This window comes from Lissotriton helveticus, chromosome 10 (assembly GCF_964261635.1).
Source record: "Lissotriton helveticus chromosome 10, aLisHel1.1, whole genome shotgun sequence".
Classification (NCBI taxonomy): Eukaryota; Metazoa; Chordata; class Amphibia; order Caudata; family Salamandridae; genus Lissotriton; species Lissotriton helveticus.
Window position 1 is genome coordinate 189,510,674 of NC_136071.1, and position 20,236 is coordinate 189,530,909.

At 50.1% G+C, this 20,236-nt stretch overlaps 1 protein-coding gene across 1 annotated transcript in view; it reads right to left on the reverse strand.

Annotated features, from left to right (window-relative positions):
* LOC144786123 (acyl-coenzyme A synthetase ACSM3, mitochondrial-like) overlaps positions 1 to 20,236 on the reverse strand; it is a 606,835-nt gene that overhangs the window by 95,270 nt on the left and 491,329 nt on the right. The window contains 1 exon segment of the mRNA XM_078665089.1: positions 889 to 1,016. Within this exon segment, the coding sequence (XP_078521215.1) occupies positions 889 to 1,016 (128 nt within the window).

Genomic DNA, 20,236 nt, shown 5'->3' on the forward strand with positions numbered 1-20,236 from the left:
TCAGTCAATATTCCTATATGATTTTCATATGTATCTTTTGTAATGATGAAATGGTTTTTATATTCATGTATGTATTGTATGTTTGTACTTTTTATGATACATGTGTCGAATAAAAGTATAATGACTGACTGATTATAAGTATTTTTCGCCCTCCAGTGGGCCTCCGAATATGAGCCTGGTTTGTGCTTTATGATTCCTTCGTGCTGCTGATAGGAATTCAAATGGTTTGAAACCTGCAGACCTGAAATTCTTTTGGCGGTGCATATTTCACGGCCAGGCTGCCCACTGGAGGGCGACAAATACTTATAATAGCCAGCTGGCAGTCGATGGGAGAAATGCTGCAGCACGGACTACAAATCCCAGGAGGCATATAAATGAGAACATTACTTATGAGGCTCCCCGGAGGGCCAATAAAGGATTATGCAAATCAGTACAAGTGCAAGCTGCAGAGACCCGTGACTGTCAGGCTTCCCTCAGATGAAGGAGCAGGAGCTCTGAAACGCGTAAGGGATTACTGAAACAATTGGGATGTGAAAGCCGGTTTGAAAATTAAAGAGTTCTGTCGAACTTTCCTCTGTGGAGTGGCGTCTTCAAGCTTCAGGGCAAACTTTGTTGATATATATATATATATATATATATATTCACTGAAAAAACAGAGGTTTCAGGGACGTTATAGTTAGTTGGATATTTCACTAGTACAAAACCAGTGAAATTTGGCCGTTATAGTTAGTTCAGCTAACTATACTCACGCCCCCGTAATGCACTGCAGATGACGTCCCATATTACATCATTCATGATCATCAGAGGCTAAAATTACCAATATAATCCCTCTTGCTTAATTGGATGTTTTAAAATATTAATCATCTATAGGTAATCAGGCTGACTTACCCAGAGGTTAAAATGACATCATCAGATCTTCCAACAAACCAGAAGTAGCCATCTTCGTCCTTAACCCCTCTGTCTCCTGTTAGATAAAAACTCCCACGAATTGTTGCATCAGTTCTCTGGGGATCATCCTAAAGGCAAGGTTTTGCATTTAATAGTTGATAATCAACTTCCACACCATTAAACTAACAGCAGGGAGTATTAGAGCATAATACACACAGCGTGGAGCAATATTGAAAAACATATCCAAAGAAATTCTTGCATTAAATACAACATCGGGTATTTGCCTCCTTCTCTAATATTAATAGCTCAAATTTGGCCTCAACATAGGCGCTCGCTCTGCTGCCCTCAATGTGCCATATTACACTGCACACAGTGCCTGTCCTCTACATTGCCTGTCTCCTTAGGGAATAATCAATTTATATTTTGTGTATGTTTTTATATAGCACAAACATGGGCTATGTGCTTTAGAGCACTTTACACTGAAGAGTAAAAAGATTCCAGGTGAAATAGAGGAATCAGAAAGGTAAAAATACACAACAATCTATAGCAGTGATATACATCATGAGTTTCAAAGGATTCAGGGTGTTATCCATGTGGAGCAGCTTATGGAAGAAGCTTCCCTAAGAAGATGTAAAGAATATAGACATTTCTACTCCCCTCTTGCACAACCTCTACAGCGAATAAACCTAACCTCCCTACTGAAGATTTGTTGCATTATTATTTACTGAACTTCTATGAAAAGGCTACTCTGTTACTCCAAATCTGAAGTGGTGTCTTGATCCTGTGGAAATGTGAACCTCGAATCTCTTCTGCTTTTAAAACCACAGGATTGGTTCACTGCTCTTTTGATTAACTAGGATACACAGGAGTTGAACGCATAAGCTTTGCCTAACCTAGGATCTTCACGTAGATTCTACCATTCACATAGGAAAACTTTTATAACACTGTGATAAATGCATGACTTCCAGTTAATACTGGATTATGCAAATTCTGTTTACCTGTTGCCCCTGAAAAACTTCCCCTAAGGCTTCAGCTCATCCAAAACATGTCTGTCCGTGTGGTGGCAGGTATTGCCAGAAGAGTACACATCACCCCTGTGCTTAGATTGCTTCCCTCACTGCCAGTTCATACAAGAGTCATGTTTAATCCCATGACAATTTTGTGTGTCTGTCCACACAAAATGACCGTCTTTCTTTGTCTCAAGGTTTGCACTCCATTGCCCCCCTACTCTCAGGCCTGACAAACTGTTTGCCTTTTTGGCCACTGCACCAGATACTGGAATTCTTGCCTTTAACTCTAACCCAAACCAGAAGTTGCCTCCTTCAGGTGAGGTTGCCTTTTTAACTTATAACGTTCTTTTCCTGTCACCTCAGAACTTTTACTATTTACTGTCTCTCATGGAGCCAAGAAATGTATTTGAATGTAGCACTTTATAAATAAAATGAACATATGTCAGACACCATTTAGGGGGACACAGAGTAAGTATGAGGCAGAGGCTAGAGCTTGTGGCGCCCGGGGCTATCCCTCAGATTGCCACCCCTGGACGGCGAGCACTTGAAAGAGGTCAGAGAGACATGTAGTATCGCCGCTAATAGTTACCTCGATCATGCAAGTTACATGCACTTACATGACACTGTCCAAGGCTACACAGTTGAATACATCGGTGACCGGCAGTACAAAGGAAAACACACAGACTGCATGATCTATCTGGGGACTCAGAGAAACCGCATGTGAGGAAAACATCCTTTACAACGAAACTTTTACAACGCAGTGCTATTACAACGCAGGTTTTACAACGAAGACCATTACAACGCATTGCACTGGGGGGCGCTCTAGGATAGGGAATAGATTTAATTTACTATCCAACACCTTCCCTACTATCCACGGGGACTGGAGTTGGAATAGTAAATTAAACTATTCACTATTCAGCACCCCAAAGCGCTATGCGTTGTAACAGCATGCATTGTAAAGACTGCGTTGTAACAGCATGCGTGGTAAAAGCATGCGTTGTAGTGTCATACATCCGGATCAGAGATCTGCGTGAACAAATACCTGGTAATCCCCTCAGCACAATGCAAACATGCACATACATGACACTGTTCAGGGATCCATAAGGCAGTGTGTGTGTTTGAGGGGGGAGGGTGAGAGAGAGGTCTGCCAGGTGCGGGTCCCTGAGTCGGAGCATCTCATCAGGGTGCCTGCAGGCGGCAGAGGTGCTGTTGACATTGCGCCCTGTATCTGTGTCAAGTTTAAGGCCAAAGGTCAAATAGGCATTTATTTCAAAAGGCCGTAAATGTGGCAGTGTTCAGTAACGCAGTGAGTCGAGGGATCAGCAGTGCGTGGGTTACCCTAAGTGCGACAAAAATAAACTGTAGGAAAACATATGCTTCTTTTTCATGTTACTAGCTTGCTTTTCGGGCGCAGAGTTTGTACTGTCGGTGCACTCATGTACGTGAGCTCTCTGACTAGGATTGACATTTGCAAACTCGAGGTTGCAAGACGATCCCTGCGATAGGTGCATAAACCTACTGACGGTCTCATTCTAAGAGCTGTGCGTACCTTACAACCAGGCGCAAACAAGTGCTTGCAGCAGATTTTAAATCACTAGGGGCAGATTTACAATAACTGGCACATCCCTGCAGATCAGCAGGGATGCATCAGTTATGTTTTGTGACGTTAGGAACCCCTTCCGCCACCATGGATGTGCTGCATTTACAATGCGGCGCACCGTGGCGCAAGGCAAGACCGATGCGTGACGCATCTGTCAGTGTATAGGTGACGCAGTGCTGGAGTCGTGTCGCAAGCATGATGCAACTCCAGCACTGCTCAGTGCCAGCCTATACTTGCTATGCTGGGGCACCCCTTACGCCTGCTACAAGCAGGTGTAAGGTTTTGACGCAGCGGGACGTAAAAGTGACACAGTGAAATCTTGTAGATTTCACTGCGTCACTTTTAAGGGTCTTCCTTGCGACGGAACGCCCACCCTGCATACATTATACCAGGTATAATGGAGCGCAGGGCTTTACAACGTGACACATCTCACTAGATGCGTCGTGTTGCATAGTGGCGCATGGTTTACAAAAGTGACACAACAGTGTCATAAAAATGTTGCACGGGGCTTTCTAAATCTGCCCCCTTGTTGGTGTAAAATGAGCTTGTTCGCTCTTTTTGCCCGGAGCAATTTCCTTGAGATAGTTCCTGCGAAATATCGCAGGCATATATAGGGGTGCCGTTACAGGAAGCATACCAATCACAAAGACAGCTCCAGTACGCTAATCCCCATACCCAGAGAAAACTCGAAAGCCAGTGCATAGAAGAGAGCCACGTGCATACTGTACCCGTGTTTCCCCAGACACCTTGGCGCACAAAATGAGCGCGTGAAGGCTTTCTAGGACACTAGAACATATGATCTGCAGACTGCAGATTACAGACATATCTCTGCAAGAGGTAGGCCGCAGGCAGGAGCGAAATTGGTTTAACACCAGTGAAATCTTGTGAAATTTGTTACATTTCAGAATATTTCAGGGGCGCCAAATTTTACGCGCGGTTTGGCCTCAGCAGAGAATGTTTTGTGGCAACAGTGAAACTGTGACCGAGAGACAATTTCTCTTCAAACTAGTCTCCAGCTCCCGCTGGTATACCGTGACTTTTGTATACGTCCTTGTCTTCCATTTTCACACAGCTGTCATCACTTTTCTTTACATTTTGTATTGTAATTGCATTTATATAGCGCTCCTTTATGCATGTCTATCCTTGCCAGATTAATGCTCTATGTGGTGTGGAGGCGGCTGGAAGCAAAGAGTTTGTCTATAAAAAATTATTGGTGTTTATAGCATTGCTTTATTACCTCTCTGCTACAAAGAGGCCGAGTGTGTGTGACAAGTACAACCAAACCAGGGATTTTGCCTCTGGCGTTACAGTTTCACTTTTCGCATTGCATTAGCTTAAAACTCCCAGAATTGCCTCTTTACATCGTGCTGCGCCTCGGGCCTCCTCACAGTTTGGAAAACTCCATGCTCCTCATTTTATCGGGTATTGGGTAATTAAACGCCGAGCTGGCCATTTGGAGACAGGACTTGTAATATAGTTGACAGTCTAGTAGCTGGGATGGGCGGAGCTAGATGGGCTGAGGGGAAGAGGAGGAGTCAGAACAGGATGAAGGCAGTTAGAGTAGGGACAGGGTCGAGACAAGTTGTATGAAATAAAGCTCTGAGAGATAAGAACCTGTGTCTGTGGTTCTTTGTAGCAGGATGCTACAACTGGCGACGAGGGTGGGATGAGCAAGCCCCCTGCGTGCAGAACCCCAAGAAGACACCCTGTCCCCTGCAGCGTCGAAAAGAGAAAGTCTGCTGCTGTATGTGATGCTGCCAGCCAAAGGAGTGATAAATAGTAGGTGACCCTGCCCCTCCTGTAATTGTGGGAGCCCAGAGGGAGCCGCTACCACGAGCGCTGAAGCGCTCGAGGAAAGAAGAAGCCTTGGCGCCGAAAACGCGAGCTCCGCCTGATGCGTGAGCTTTGGCACGCTGTCGGCACCGGAGAGCGGGAACTCCGAAAGTGAGTTGGGAGCCTACCCCAACCCAACCTGAAGACTGTAGTGGCCAGAGAAGAGTGAATCCTGGGGTGGATCGCCCCACGAAGGTCTACTGCTAAGCGCTGCTGAGCGCGCTGAAATTTGAGCCCGGGTGAGGTCCGACGTCGGAAAACCTCACCCCCGATGCGTGAGCTTTGGCACCTCACCCCCGATGCGTGAGCTTTGGCAGGGCCCCGCTGAAGGAGCGCGAAGACCCTGCAAAGTAAGGCGGGAGCCCACCCCATCCTCACCTGACCGTGGCACTGACCAGAGGGAGCCAAATCTGGAGTATGCTGACCCTGGAAGCAACTGCCGGTGAGTCCTGTGTGAAGAATCAGGTCGAGTGCAGAGAGAGAAAGTAGTGCCTGCAGATAACCACGGCGGCCATCTTTGAGTCAGGCAACTCTTGGGACACCATCCCTGTGTGAACTGTAGGCGGCCATTTTGAAGTCAGGCAAGAGGCGATCAGCAAGCATTGGTTGAAGCAAACAAACAAGCAGTGGCAAGAAAAGATAAACAAGCACTGGCGAATGGAAATAAACAAACATTGGTATATGCAAATAAACAGGCATTGGTAAGGCAAATAAATAAGCGTGGATAACGGCGCGTGAACAACGATGAACAAGTCTTAGCAACCACAAGAGTGACTTAACAAACATGCATTGACAAAAACAAATGTCAGCACGGGTGGAAACTCGAACATTGAGAAACGCAAGCGAATGCGCAGTGGCGAATGTAATGAAGTAACACGTGTCTGCAAAATAAAAGAAACACAAGCGAACACCAGGACCAAGCAAAGACAACAGCACAATGGAACAAGCATAAGCAAATGCAAGAGACAGATAAAGACGACGCTGAGCACAAACCGAAGAGCGCCGAAGGGAGAAGAGCTGCTGGGCAGAACTGCAGAAGACCCAGAGGAGGGCAGTCCTACAGAGGACCCCGGAGAAAGTAGAACCATCCCAGTTCATTCACCAGCGCATACTGTGATGGTTACAAAGACTATCAATTTCTAAGCAAACGACCAGACCAAAGACCTTGACCAGAATCTTCCTCTCTCATGGCGGGAAGAGACGTAGCACAGCGGGTCACTCCAGACATTGAAATACCGCCCCCAGCGGTGCAGACTGATGATTGGATCTCAGATCTCAAACGACACTGGTGGCTCGAAGCTTTGGAAGATTTCTTAAAAGCCAATGGTGAGCAAAGAGAGAGAAAATGTCTGATACTACTCCTCCATCTGGTGGGTCCTGAGGGCCGATGCCCAATCAGGACATTTTCCAAAGAGGATACAGATATCTATAAAAGACTCCAAAGGGAGCTCTGTGCCCATCTCAACGCACAGACAGATGTGGATCATAATCGCATGGTTTTCAATACAGCACGGCAGGAACCAGGCGAACCATTGCCAAACTTCATCACTCGGTTACAAAGTCTGGTACGAGGCTGCCACTTCAACACTTTTACAAATGAGGATGCGGTTCGACTTCGGATAGTTGAAGGTTGCACAAACCCTGACACCAAGCGAAAGATCCTGCAAGGGCATTGGTCGTTAAAGGAAATCATCAAGAAGGCCGAAATTGGAATGCAGATAAAAGCAAGAGACGGATTCAAGGACGTGCACCTGAGAGCAAACCATCAAGATACCTGGGAAGATAGAACTCAGAAAACAAACAAAACTGAAAGGAGAGAGAGGGAAGGCAGACCAGCAAAAAGACAACGGGAAAGATACAGTGACAAAGAAAGTGACAAGGACTACTCAGAATCAGATGACTCAGAGTCAACCATTCAAAAGACAATTCCAAGGAGTTATTCGCCCCCCAGGAGTTCCTCAAGGAGTCATTCAAAAAGACAACGGGAAAGATACAGCGACAAAGAAAGTGACAAGGATTACTCAGAGTCAGAACCCTCAGCGTCCGACTATTCAAAGTCAACCAAGGATTACTCAGAGTCAGATGACTCAGAGTCAACCATCCAAAAGACAATTCCAAAGAGTTATTCACCCCTCAAGAGTTCCTCAAGGAGTCATTCAAAGTATGACAAACAGTACTCTGATGAGGAAAGAGCGTCAAGTGGGACAGATCGCACTCCTGGACAAGAGGGCATCCTGCACAACAAGTGGGAGAGAAAGACAAACCCTAGAAGAAGGGGTCGCACTGGTCAACACCTGAAGTCGGCGCAGGAACATCAGTCGTCAAGCAGTGACGACGAGTCCAAGGAAACATCTGGCAGGAGACCACATCAACCCCAGATCAGAGGTGTTAGAGCATCAAACAAGCGTGAAGGAGAAACAGGTCGCACAAGATGGACTGATCCTCCACAGCAACGAACCAGAAAAGATCCATGCATCTTTGGCTCCCGCGACAACGAAGAAATGGAGAGGAAATCGTTAACTTCAGGCGAGAAGGACGAAGAGGCAAAAGCTTGGGATCAAGCACAAGGAACAAGCACGGGGTCATCAAACAACCCCCCAAGTGAGACAGCATTGAAGATGCTCCAACAAAGGCACACGGAGAAGCATCCCAAAGACAATTCAAAGGGAAAGAGCAATTTGTCACGGACTATGGAATTCAAAAATCCATTACCCAAGACAGTTTCAAAGAAACATTTGAGAAGGAATGGGAAGAAGGCTCTCTCTGACGCAGAGCGCACATCCATCCAATCCTGGAAGTTTACAAAAGACTTCTCTGACCCAGAAAGCACGTCTATGGCCAGGAACTCCTCTGATTCAGAGAGTGCATCTGCCCGATCCTGGAAGTCGACAAAAGACTTCTCTGACCCAGAGAACATGTCTGTCCAATCCCGTGAGTCGACCAAGTCACGGTCCCGACAACAGACATGGCGTCAACCACCCGAACGCACCATGGAACCAAAGGACATCCTTCCCGTCAAGAGCAACATGTCACACACTAAGGTCTCTGAATATTCAGTCACTCCACCTGACAACCTGTCATGTCAGTCACAAGTATATCCAGACACAGATCAGACACCGTCACCCCTGAAGGGGTCCGCGAGGCTGACTCACAGGACCTACAAAAGGAAAACAGAGACAGTGGACCTTAATAACCGGATGGGAAGGGACCAGCCAGTCACTCCGCAAGGAAAGCCGGACGTGTCAGGAGAGAGAGATCATCAGATGAGAGAGAAACATGCCTATGCACCGATAGCTCACGAGCTCGCCAGACAACCCGAGGCTGTGAATGAGTTATTGAACCAAACCAAGACCGTCTCATCAGGTAGCACCGTACTGTCTGGCATACATGACCCCGAATTGGCGGGCAGTGTTGCTCTCGACCGGGCTAGCCAAAAGGAAGTAAGGGTAGATGCAGCGAATGAGTTACCGAACCAAACCAAGACAGTCTCATCAGGTAACACCGTACTGTCTGGTATACATGACTCTGAATTTGAGGGCAGTGTTGCCCTCGGCCGGACAAGACAAAAGGAAGCAAAAGTAGATGCGGGTGCTCGGAAGAGGACCGGAACATTATCCACTCGTGAAAGAGATCGAGCATCTGAACCAACCGTAGTCACACCACCGGAAGGAAACATGAGGACTGCGGACCGTGAGAGTAAACAGTTTACACGCAACGTGGTCAAGAATGCCTTGATCAAGACAACAGAAAGATTGACCAAAGCCAAGCCCACCACTGATTCGACACTACTGAAGTTTGAAAAACAGGCTGTCCGCCGACCTGTGTGGTGGATTGAAGAATTGCGAACACTGAAGACATTAAGCTTATTTTGTTAAGAAAGGGGGAGATGTAATATAGTTGACAGTCTAGTAGCTGGGATGGGCGGAGCTAGATGGGCTGAGGGGAAGAGGAGGAGTCAGAACAGGATGAAGGCAGTTAGAGCAGGGACAGGGTCGAGACAAGTTGTATGAAATAAAGCTCTGAGAGATAAGAACCTGTGTCTGTGGTTCTTTGTAGCAGGATGCTACAGGACTCAGGTAATGATTCCTGCAATAAGGCCAGGCTGGGCGTGTTGTTCAAAAAGGACCTCTAATTTAATTAAATTAAGGAAAGCCAATACTTACAGCAATAACTGGGAAAACATCGCAACACGTTAAAAGCCTAGTCGGACACACAAGGTGGTTGTGCGCATGCGCGATACAGTCCGGCTGATCCCGAAACGTAGAGCACCAGAGGATGAAAGCGAAAGCATTGTAACGCGCACTGTGTCACCGCTTCCAACGCGCCCTAATTCTGTTTGTGACGGCACTACGCCCTTCCCCCAGTAATCTGACAATTTACACAACGTAGTTGCCTTGGCATTGAAGAAACAATTTCCCCCTTTTACCGTTCCTGCTCGTCCTCGATTAAAGGTGCCATTTAAAGCCAAATAAGAAGCCCTCATTCTAAAATAAGAGGATGGGTGATGGCGCATTTTGGGAACATGGAGGTTGGCTCGCGCTGCTTTCTGCGACCGTGTGCTTGCACTTCAAATGGGGCCTCGAGCGTTGCACTGGTGGCCCATTGCGACGGCCTTTATAATTTATTTGGGGACACTGAAACTACTGTAATATCTGACAGTAGTGTCAGTGAGTGTACCCAAATAAATTATAAAGCACGTCGCAACGGTCCGGCACGGGGTCTATGTAAAGTCCTAGCTAAAGGGCATAGGAATGATTGGGGACCACACGTTGCTTATGCTTAGTGGTCAGTACTCTGCCTGCCACGCCCAGTGTCCTGGGCTCTTTATTAACTTCTCTGCGTGCCCTCCGTGCAAACGTCGGGCCAAACCAAATACTCCATGCCCGTGGGGGGCGGAGCATAGGGGCTATCTCGGTAGTGCACAGTAAGTGGTTGGGTCCAAACTCGGCAACACTACATTCCTCCTTTACCCCGAAGTGAAAAACAAACAACCATAACATAACTTATCAACATTTCAGAATATAGTCTCTGGGAGGGATGTATGACGTTACAACGCAGGCTATTACAACGCCTGCCTTTACAACGCGTTTTTTACATCGCAATCCATTACAACGCATAGCGCTTTGGGGTGCTGGATAGTGAATAGTTTAATTTACTATTCCAACTCCAGTCCCCGTGGACACTAGGGAAGGTGTTGGATAGTAAATTAAACGTATTCCCTATCCTAGAGCGCCCCCCAGCGCAATGCGTTGTAATGGTTTGCGTTGCAATGACCGCGTTGTAATGGTAGTGCGTTGTAATAGTTTCGTTGTAAAGGTTGTTCACCCTCTGGGAGTTGCAACAGACACAAAAAGGAACAGTCTTACTTTAGTGTTGGCAGCGGTACAGCCCAAACTTCTTCAGCGTCGACATGGGGCCACAAAGTCGCGGTATATCTGGGATGGCTTCGGGCAAGGGCGTATATGGTACCTGCTTTGGCTGCGCCCACCTGAGGGGGTCTGAAACAAGTCCTCAGAGCCATCTGCCTCAACAACACCTGGGTAGCTCTGGGCCCCTTGCGACCCAAACTCGCTTTGGGTTGGTGTGGCCAAATCATTTCCTGAGTGTTCCTCTTCGCTGGGGTTTTCTCCTTCCGCTGCTTCACGTGGGCCTTGGGACGGCACTGGGTGTGGTTCTCCTGGTTCGGAGAATTCGTCCTCCTCTCTGCTCAGGACCTTCTTAAAGAATGACACGTTCCTTGTGACCTTCTCCCCACCCCTGGTCGCCGTGACCATGGTGCCTTTGATGTTGGTAACAGTCCATGGGTCTAGCTCGAACGTTAGGCGGAACTTTCTGCCTGGGTGGCGGTCTTTCACTAGCACTCGGTCACCAACTTGGATGGGGCTGTCGGCAGCTCTTCTCCTTCGGGACGCCTCACAGTTGGTCTTTGTTCGCTACTCCATGGATCGGTTATGAGGAGTTGGTGATGACGCCCACGTGGGGTGGTGTGGGATAGTGTCCATGACCGCTCTGTTGAAACACAGGCGGCTTGGAGGAACCCCAGTGATGCAGTGGGGTGTCAGCCTGTATTCACGTAGGAACTGGTAGAGGGCCAGCTCCAGGCTTTGGCCGTCTGCCAATGCGATTTGAATGGTCTTGTTCAGAGTCCTCATTAGCCTCTCGACTTCCCCGTTGGCTTGAGGCCATCTCGGGGTTACCCTGCGGTGTTTGATGCGGTGTGACTGCAGGTACTCAGCTAGTTCACTGCTGTTGAAGGGGGGGCCATTATCTGTGCGTAGCTCCTCAATGAGGCCATGGGTGGCAATTATCTTCTCAAGCTTGGGAATTACCTCGGATGCCGGATCTCTATTTCAGGGTATGGTGAGAAATCGTCCACTACTACAAACATGTACTTCCCTCCGGGGAGACTGCCAAAGTCTGCACTGGCACGCACCCATGGAGACGTCGGTCCTTCCTCCGTAATCACCGGCGCCGGAGGGTTGGGCAGGCTAGTCGCTAAGCACACGGGGCATCGCTGGACAATTTCTTCCACTACCCTGTCGAGGCCTGGGAACCAGAGTTTGCTTCGAAGGCGGTTTTTTGATTTTACGATGCCTGATGTGCGCCATGGGCCAGGAGGGCTGCCTGCTGGGTAAGACTGTCGGGCAGCACTAGGCGAGGGCCCCTCAGGAGACATCCTTCCGGAGATATAGACAGTTCGCTTCGGACTTGGTGGAGTGCCCTCAGCGTTGTTTGGGCATCCGGTGTGCGGAAGGATGCTGGACTTTGGAGTGGCTTCCAGTTTCCCGACGTGATAGCCTGGATGGCGATCTGCAGGCAGTCATCGTCCTTGGTGGCTTGCGCCACGTCCTCCAGGAAGATCGGCAGGGGCCGGGACCTTTCCACGATCATCCTGACATATTCCTCGGTGGCGGCGGCTTCCGCAGCTTCCGCATCAGTGACTGGGCGGGCGTGCCTCGCCAGGTAGTCGGCAGGGTTTCGGGTGCCTGGCCGATACTCCACTGTAAATTGGAATTCCTGGAGCTGGAGCACCCACTTCTCAATCCGAGGGGGGGGGCCGTGAGGATGACCCCTGAAATAGTGGGACAAAGGGTTTGTGATCTGTAATTACCACAAACGGGTGTCCTACAAGTAGATGTGGAAATGCCGGCATCCCCACAAGATGGCGATGGCCTCCCTTTCGATCTGCGAGTACCGTTGTTCTGTTGCTGTGAGGGTTCTACTCGCATACGCGATGGGGGCCCATTCTCCACATGCCTGTTGTTGAGTTAGCACGGCCCCTAGGCCTGTCGGGCTGGCGTCCACCACGAGTTGTGATTCGTTGCCAGGGTCGAAGTAGGCTAGGGTCGTGTCAGCTGAGAGTGCCGCCTTGGTTTTCTGGAATGATTCTTGCTGTTCCAGCCCCCACTCCCAAGTAGCCGTGGACTTCGTGAGGTCGCGGAGAGGGTCCGACAGATCTTTCATGAACCGCCCGCAGTACGTGAGCATTCCGAGAAAACTGCGGACAGCGGTCACCGATGTTGGGGTGGGAGCTTCGTGGATGTCTCTGACTTTTTCTGGGTCTGGTCCTACTCCCTGGTCGGAAAATCTGTAGCCAAAGAAGCTAATGTCTTTTCGTAGGAACTCGCACTTTTCCCTATGGAGGGTTAGACCTCGCTCTTGCAGTCGGGTAAACACTGCTTGGAGGCGCCTGATGTGCTCATCCAGGGTCGGCGCGTGGACCAAAATGTCGTCACTTACATTTAGCACGCCGTTTAGCCCTTGCAGGACGTTCTGAATGATGTTTTGAAACACCTCTGCTGCGCTTGATGTCCCAAAGTTGAGCCGGGTATACCGCCAAAGGCCTGCGTGAGTGGAGAAGGTGGTGATCGGGCGTGAGTCTGGGTGTAGGGGAATTTGGTGGTATCCAGACCTCAGGTCCATCTTCGAGAACCACTTCGAGCCTGACAACTCTCCAATGATGTCATCTATGGTTGGCGTCAAGTGGCGCTCACGCTTGATAGCGAGGTTGGGGATGCGCATGTCAACGCAGATCCGCACGGCGTCTGGTTGCTTCGGTTTTTTGGCTACCACGATGGGCGACACCCATGGAGTGGGCCCGCTTACCCTTTCGATGATTCCAGCCCGCTCGAGTACCCGCAGTTCCGCTTCTACCTTGGGTCGTAGGTGGAACGCGATACGTCGGTGCCGGAGGGCCACTGGGGCGACCGATTGGTCTATGTGGAGATGGATGGCGGGTCCCTTCAAACAGCCGATCCCCTCAAACAGCGAGGTGTGTTCTAGTACGAGATGGTCGAGGCTGTGGGCTTTGGCTGTGAGTGTGAAATGTATCAGCCCGAGGTCTTGGGCTGTTCTGCACCCAAGCAGGAACCCGGATCCCTCTTGAGACACGTAGATTTTGGTTTGCAGGGGAGTAGAGTCGTGTGACAGGGCCGTCCGGAACACCCCACACAGGCGTAGTGGGCGACTGGTGCCGTAGGCGTATACTTGCACTCTCGTGGGATGGAGCGCCGGTGCATTCTCTAATGTCCTGTACACGCTGGCCGCCATTAGATTGATCGTCGCACCGGTGTCGATTAGGGCCGCCACTGCTTGGTCCTGCACGTTGACAGTGCACATGGGTTCTGCACATGGGTTCTGCGGACCACGATTTCCGCCGCCACGAAGTAGTTCTGTAGGCGTTCCACCCATTTCCTCCACCGTGCCGCCTGCGACTGAGGCGTGCCGGTGACTGTGAATGGCTCCAGGGGGGGGCACGTTGGCCATGGCTGTTGAGGGCAGGTGCAGGATTTGCTAGCAGGCCTCGTCCGCTACTCAGGTGACCGGGAGCACTGGAGCACGCGGGGGAAACCAAGTAGAGCCCCGGGATAGTCCAAACAGCGTCTCACGCGAGATGCGTGAGTATTGGCAGGGTCCGCAGCGTTGCACGCGGGATGCATGAGGAAATGTACGCTTGGCGCACGTGGTGGGACCAGCAGCGTAGGAGGCAGGCGCTTGGCCGGGGATGAGCACGGGCAGGCGGAGGAGGCAGCCGGAGCGCTGGGGCACACGAGCACACACCTTCGGCAAGCGAGGCCCCCTGCCAGGCTGGAAAAGCAGGGCCACCTTTGTGGGACGCACCAGCACGTCCGGACCGCCCGGGGGCAACGGTGAGTCCAAACGGATGCGCACTCTGGCGCTGGGCTGCTCTCAGGTAAGTCGGCTCGTCGGGCTGCCGCCATCCACTCCTCGTGCAGGGGCGCGATGGTTCCGCCGTGGGGAAGACTGCAGGGGCTACAGCCGTCCGCTCCTTGAGCAAGAGCGCGATGGTGCGTGGCACGCGATGGGGTGGCGAGACCACCTTGTCGCCAATGTAAAGTCCTAGCTAAAGGGCCTAGGAATGATTGGGGACCACACGTTGCTTATGATTAGTGGTCAGTACTCTGCCTGCCACGCCCAGTGTCCTGGGCTCTTTATTAACTTCTCTGCGTGCCCTCCGTGCAAACGTCGGGCCAAACCAAATACTCCACGCCCGTGGGGGGGGGGGAGCATAGGGGCTGTCTCGGTAGTGCACAGTAAGTGGTTGGGTCCAAACTCGGCAACACTACAGTCTACTCCACAGAGGCTGGGCTGTTTGCCCCTGATATCCTGCCCTATAATGGGTCTTCATAACAAGGAAAAGTACAATCCCTTCAGAACTTCACTCTCAGTGGTAGCATTGGCGGGCGTCACAGGCTTCTTAGGGAGTTAGCGTTGGGTTGTGCAAACTCAGAACTCAAAAGACACCTAGCAGTGCAGTAACTGATTGTCCAACTCAGTGCTTTACTTTGATAAAGAAAAGTACTTTAATACACACACAGGCACAATTACTTTACTGGCGCTTGGACTACTGTGTCTTGGGCCATGGCCTGCTTTACCTCCTTCTACTGGTTGTCCCTCCTTGGTACTAAGCAGGTCCCCCTTTGAGGTTGGTTCTAGGGCAGGTGCACAGGGGGCAGGTTACCCCTGGTGATAGGTAGAGCATTCAGTTATTTTAAAACAGTTCCTGTTTCTCACCACAGCAGAGGTACTTTAGTTCTCTTTGGGCAGCCAGCGGGGACTCGCTGCACAGATCCTTCTCGAGCCCTCTGCTGGGAAGAGACACGCCAACTAAAGGCTTCTCACACAATCAGCATTGATATGATAAGCACAGAGGATATCTTTGCCCGGAAGTCCTTGCAAGCATTCGAGACTCATGCCGTCCTTCAGTTGATGACAAACCAGTTTTTGTGTGTCATGGCCGTGGGCTATGGAGGTCAGCCATGTCACATTCCTTGCAGTGCTATAACCTCACCTCGAGCAAATTAGGTTAATACTACTGTAGAATCTTTAACTTTTTCTACATTTAAAATAAATATATAAAATTAATTTGTGTTAATGTTTGACATAAAAATATTTTTACTATTTTATTGAGCTAAACAATTTTTTTTAAACTTTTTACCGTACCTAGGTAGGCACCACAGTTGGGATTGAGACTTACCTATAGTAATCTAGAGGGCAAAGTTTATTCAACATTATAATAAATAAGGTAAAATGTAGCTTTCACTCTGCACTGCAACACCAGAAAGGCACCTGGACAGGGGTGATGGTAATATAAAAAAAAAATATTTTGGGAAATGGCGCACTTTTTAATAAAGAACAACATAAAAATACTATAGCACTATTAGCTTAATTTTGAATTACATTTTTTAATTCATTTAAATATATTAAGTTAAACATTAATTTTCCTGAAGTTTAAATTAAAAAATAAATTGCCACCTACAGTAAAATAAAATATTTTTATTATGTATTATTAATGATTAAAAGTGATTTATAGAATTATTCCAAAGTAATTTAATTATATTTTAATATAAAATGGTCACATTTATGTTTTAATTAATGGGTACCAGCATATACAATAATTAAATATTACGTTTGTGCTATTTTAGGTTTATTTTAACATTAAATCATTTTCATTCATATTTTAAACCATTTTAAATAAAATAATTTCATTTACTGTTATTTCCTATGGGGTTTTCTTTTAAGTCACTTCCTCCATTATTTTCTGTTGACGGTGTTGCAGTATCAGTGGTTGGCCTTGTGTTGTGCTGATCTTACTACTATTTGTTTCTTAGGAGTAGTAACCAGTAGCGGTCGGTGGTGGGAGTAGCTGCCGTGCGGTGACGTGGGGAGGGGCAGGGTGGGGGGTAGTAATCTATGGATTATGGTGGATTACAGGTAAGTAAACATATAAATAAATAAAACGAATTTCGTTGCACGCACTGCATCCCCAAATGCGATGCAGTGCACGCAACTAAATTTGTTTTATTTATTTATATGTTTACTTACCTGTAATCCTCCATAATCCATAGATTACTACTCCCCCTCCCCACGTCCCCGCCTGGCAGCTACTCCCACCATCGACCGCTACTGGTAGTAACCTACACTCAAAGATACGGCTTCACACCCTTTTTCAGGGGGTGGATACATATAAGTGTGTGCTTTTGAGTAACTTTACTTTTTATGAACAGCCAAAAGTAGTAAAGTTCCTTAAAAAGTGTAAAAGTAAATTACTCACAAGTGTAAATTACCTTTGTGAATAGACCAGTTAGCCTTACTTAATTCTTCCTAGCATAAGGGACACGTTGTCCTAGTTTGCCTTTCAAAAGATGCTCCACATGCAAAATATGGGTGTGGGGGGAGGGTTTGATGTTGTTTATAGATTATTTCTTCAAATCTTATTTTACTTAATTGCTCATCCCATCCAGGTACAAATCTCGCTACACCAGTCCAGGACCACTACCAGCTATATAGATGACTCTAAAAAGCCTCTATAATGTCTCTCATTGAAAGTTAATGGTTATTAAGATTATAAGGGGACTGTTGTTAAGAAGGCTAAGCAATGTGGAACTGATATTACTCCCAGGTCCCTTATGTCCTCGCCCCATTCATTACAAAGTGGAGATGATCATTTCCCGACAGAAAAAAACAAGAGGAATTCTGGGACACTAATACTGCCCCTCCCCCCGGGAGTACATAAGCAGTACTTACCCAGCAGCCCTCCTGTTCTTTTTTTCTGTCTGTCGACAGATTGGATGGTGTGCTGGTGCTGCTCCTGCTGGGCTGGAGTGGCGGTGCTTCTCTTCTTTACCCCGCCCGACTGCCTGGCTGTGCGGGCCCGGGGTTCCCTGGACTGCCTCCTGGCTTGCCGGGCTTGCTGGGAGTCAGTCTGTCTTGGAGCCGGTATTCTGCTGTGCACTTCGTGCACCTACCGCTCCTTTGCGGCTGGGGCTGGAGTTCCCGGGAAGTTGCTTCCGGGTCGCGGGCTCGTCTTCCCGAGCTTGGCCGGGGAGTCGTGCCTCGCTGGATGGACTCTTGCTGTTCCTGGCTGTGGTGACGGTGGAGTGGGGGCCTTGTTCCTGGGGTTGGCCCCAGTCTGGGTGAGTCCCGCTTGCGGGGGTTTTCTTTCTAACAGCATTTACTTGAGACAATCAGCAGTGTTCGAGTCTCGGCGATGGCGCTGTTTGTGTTGTTTCTCCCCATGCCTGGCATTTGTTTCTGTGTGGAGAAGCTCTGTTGCCACGCCCTATGCTTGCTAAAATGTTCTGTGTCCTGTCACCAGCCCGGCTCTGTGCCTCTGCAGCCCCTCCCTGCTTCCGGGCTGCCTCGGGACCGGGGCCGGCGCTGCCCTTCTGAGGCTGCAGCAGCGGCTTCTGGCAGCTCCCCTGCCTTGGCTGGGAGTTCTCTGACCCGTCCTGGATGTTCAGGTTTGCCCCTCTGTTTCTGGCACGCCTGGGAATTGGGTTACATCGGCTCTTTGGATGTAATGTCCCGTTCTTGTGTGGGCTGCTGATTTGGAGTCCGGGCTTCGGGCTCGGGTACTGTGGATGTTTTCTTGGGTCCTCTGTATGTTGTTTGCGCTCTCTAGTGGGGCCTGGAGGCTCGGTGGATTCTTGCGTCCACTCTAGGGGCCTGTGTTTGACCTCATGGTCACAGGTTCGGGTCCCAGCCTGTCCGCTCAGCCTCTTATCCTTCTCAGTACGATAACATGTTTGCCATTGAGCTGGGTGACAATGCACATCTGTTATTCAGCTCCGAGATGTTTCCTTTACGAACTGTGCTGCTTTCTGTGTGGATGTGTGCCGTGCGATTCGTTTCCTGTGGACCCTCCGCCCTCCGGGCAGGCCCCCAGCTCCTTCATGGGCATGGTGGTTGTGTTGGTGGGGGCTTCGGTGTTGGTTCTGCTGGCACACACGTGGCTGGAGCCCGTGCAGTCCTTTCTTCTGGGGTCCCTGTGTGACTTGTCCGTTTGGCCCCGGCCTTTCCGCGCTCGGCCGGTTGGGTTTCGAGGGGTTGGCGTCCCTGGGATGCCTTTCTTTTTTGGCATGCTGCTGGGAGGATTTATGGCTGGTGGTCTCGGGCGCTGGGGTGCCGTGTTCCTTTCCCTGTCCCTCGCCTGACTGTCGGTGTACTGGGATCTCTATGGATGCTCGGGCATGGCTGTGGCTTCGCCTGCGCTTTTCTCTGGGTCTGTGATGTTTTTCCCTGTGCCGGTGGGGGCCTTGTTGTGCTGTTGGCCCCCGCTCTGGCTGTTTCGCCCCCTTTTCTTCTTCTAGGTGTCTCGTGGGCTGGTCCTGGAAGTGCTGGCTGGCTCTCCTTCTGGATGTGCGTGTTCCAGCGTCATTGTCTCCTGGGGGTGCCGTGGTTTGTGCCGGGGCCTCCTACTTGGGGTGCTTGTGTTCGGCGCTGTGCTTCGCCACCTCTTCTTTTTTGGATTGTCCTGCTGCTGCCACCGGTGCCCGCGCTGCTTGCTTCCTGTGTGTGCTCAGTGGTGGGTGCTTCTGTGTGCTTGTGGTGCTCGGACGCACTGGTGTTCTCTAGTGCTTCCCCCCCCGCGGTGCTTGGGTGTCTGGTGGGTGCTGGTCGGTCGGGCGCTGTGGTTCCTGTGCTCCTCTTTTTGGTCTGCGGGGTCAAGTTTCTGTTCCTGGCCTGCTGCCTTGCCGCCTGCCCACCCCGGCTCTTGTCTGTTCTCTGGGGGCGGGTGTATCGCGGGGCTTCTCGCTTTGATTCCCTTCTTCGGGTGGTGCCCCTGCTCTTGGCCGCTCGAGCTTAGGGGTTTTCCCCTCCGGGGTTGGCGTGGGTTCCTGTCGCCTCTGTGGGGGCTGGTTCCTTTTTTCGCTGGCTCTGCCTTTTTTGCTTGCTCCTGGGGTTTTCTCTGTGTTGTTGGGATCTCCCTGCCTGCTTGCTTGTGCCTTGCCCTCTGCTACTCTTCTGTTTGGGTCGCTTCTCGCTTCTTCGGCGACTGCCTTCTCCGTGGGTGGCCTTGTCTCCGCTGCGGGCTGGCTGTTGTGGCCTTGCTCCGATTGTATGCCCTGGTTCTTCGCCTCCACTTCCTGGCTTCTGTGGGGTTGGTCGGCGTTTGGGGCTCCTGGTTCCTGACCCTGTTCTTCCAGTCCTTTGGGCTGCGCCTGGTTCCTGTCCTTGGATGCTTGCCGGTGTCGTGCCGGGGGCTCTCTGGGGTGCTCTGTCCCCTCTACCTGTACTTGGGTGGCTTGTGCTGCCTTGGGTGCAGCTGTTCTGTTCCGCCCTGCCTGCTCCTGTTCTCGTCTGTTCCCTGCGGTTTTGCTGGGTCTGGCCTGGTTGGTGCCTGGTTGGAGCCCGTCTGGGTCTTCCTGGTTCTGTGGGCTTCCCTTTGCTCCGGCCTGGGGCTTCTGGTGTTGTCCCGGGGCCTTCGGTGTGTTTGGCCTGGATGCTTCTGCTCTGGCTCTCCCCGTGCTTGCCTTTGGCATGCCTCTGGTGTTTCTTGGCCGCCCCTCCTGTTTCTGCCATGGTGCCTGCCTGGTTTGTTCCTGGCTGGGGCCTCCTGGCTGCTGCCGAGTCCTGTCGTGCCACTTGTTCTCCGGAGTGG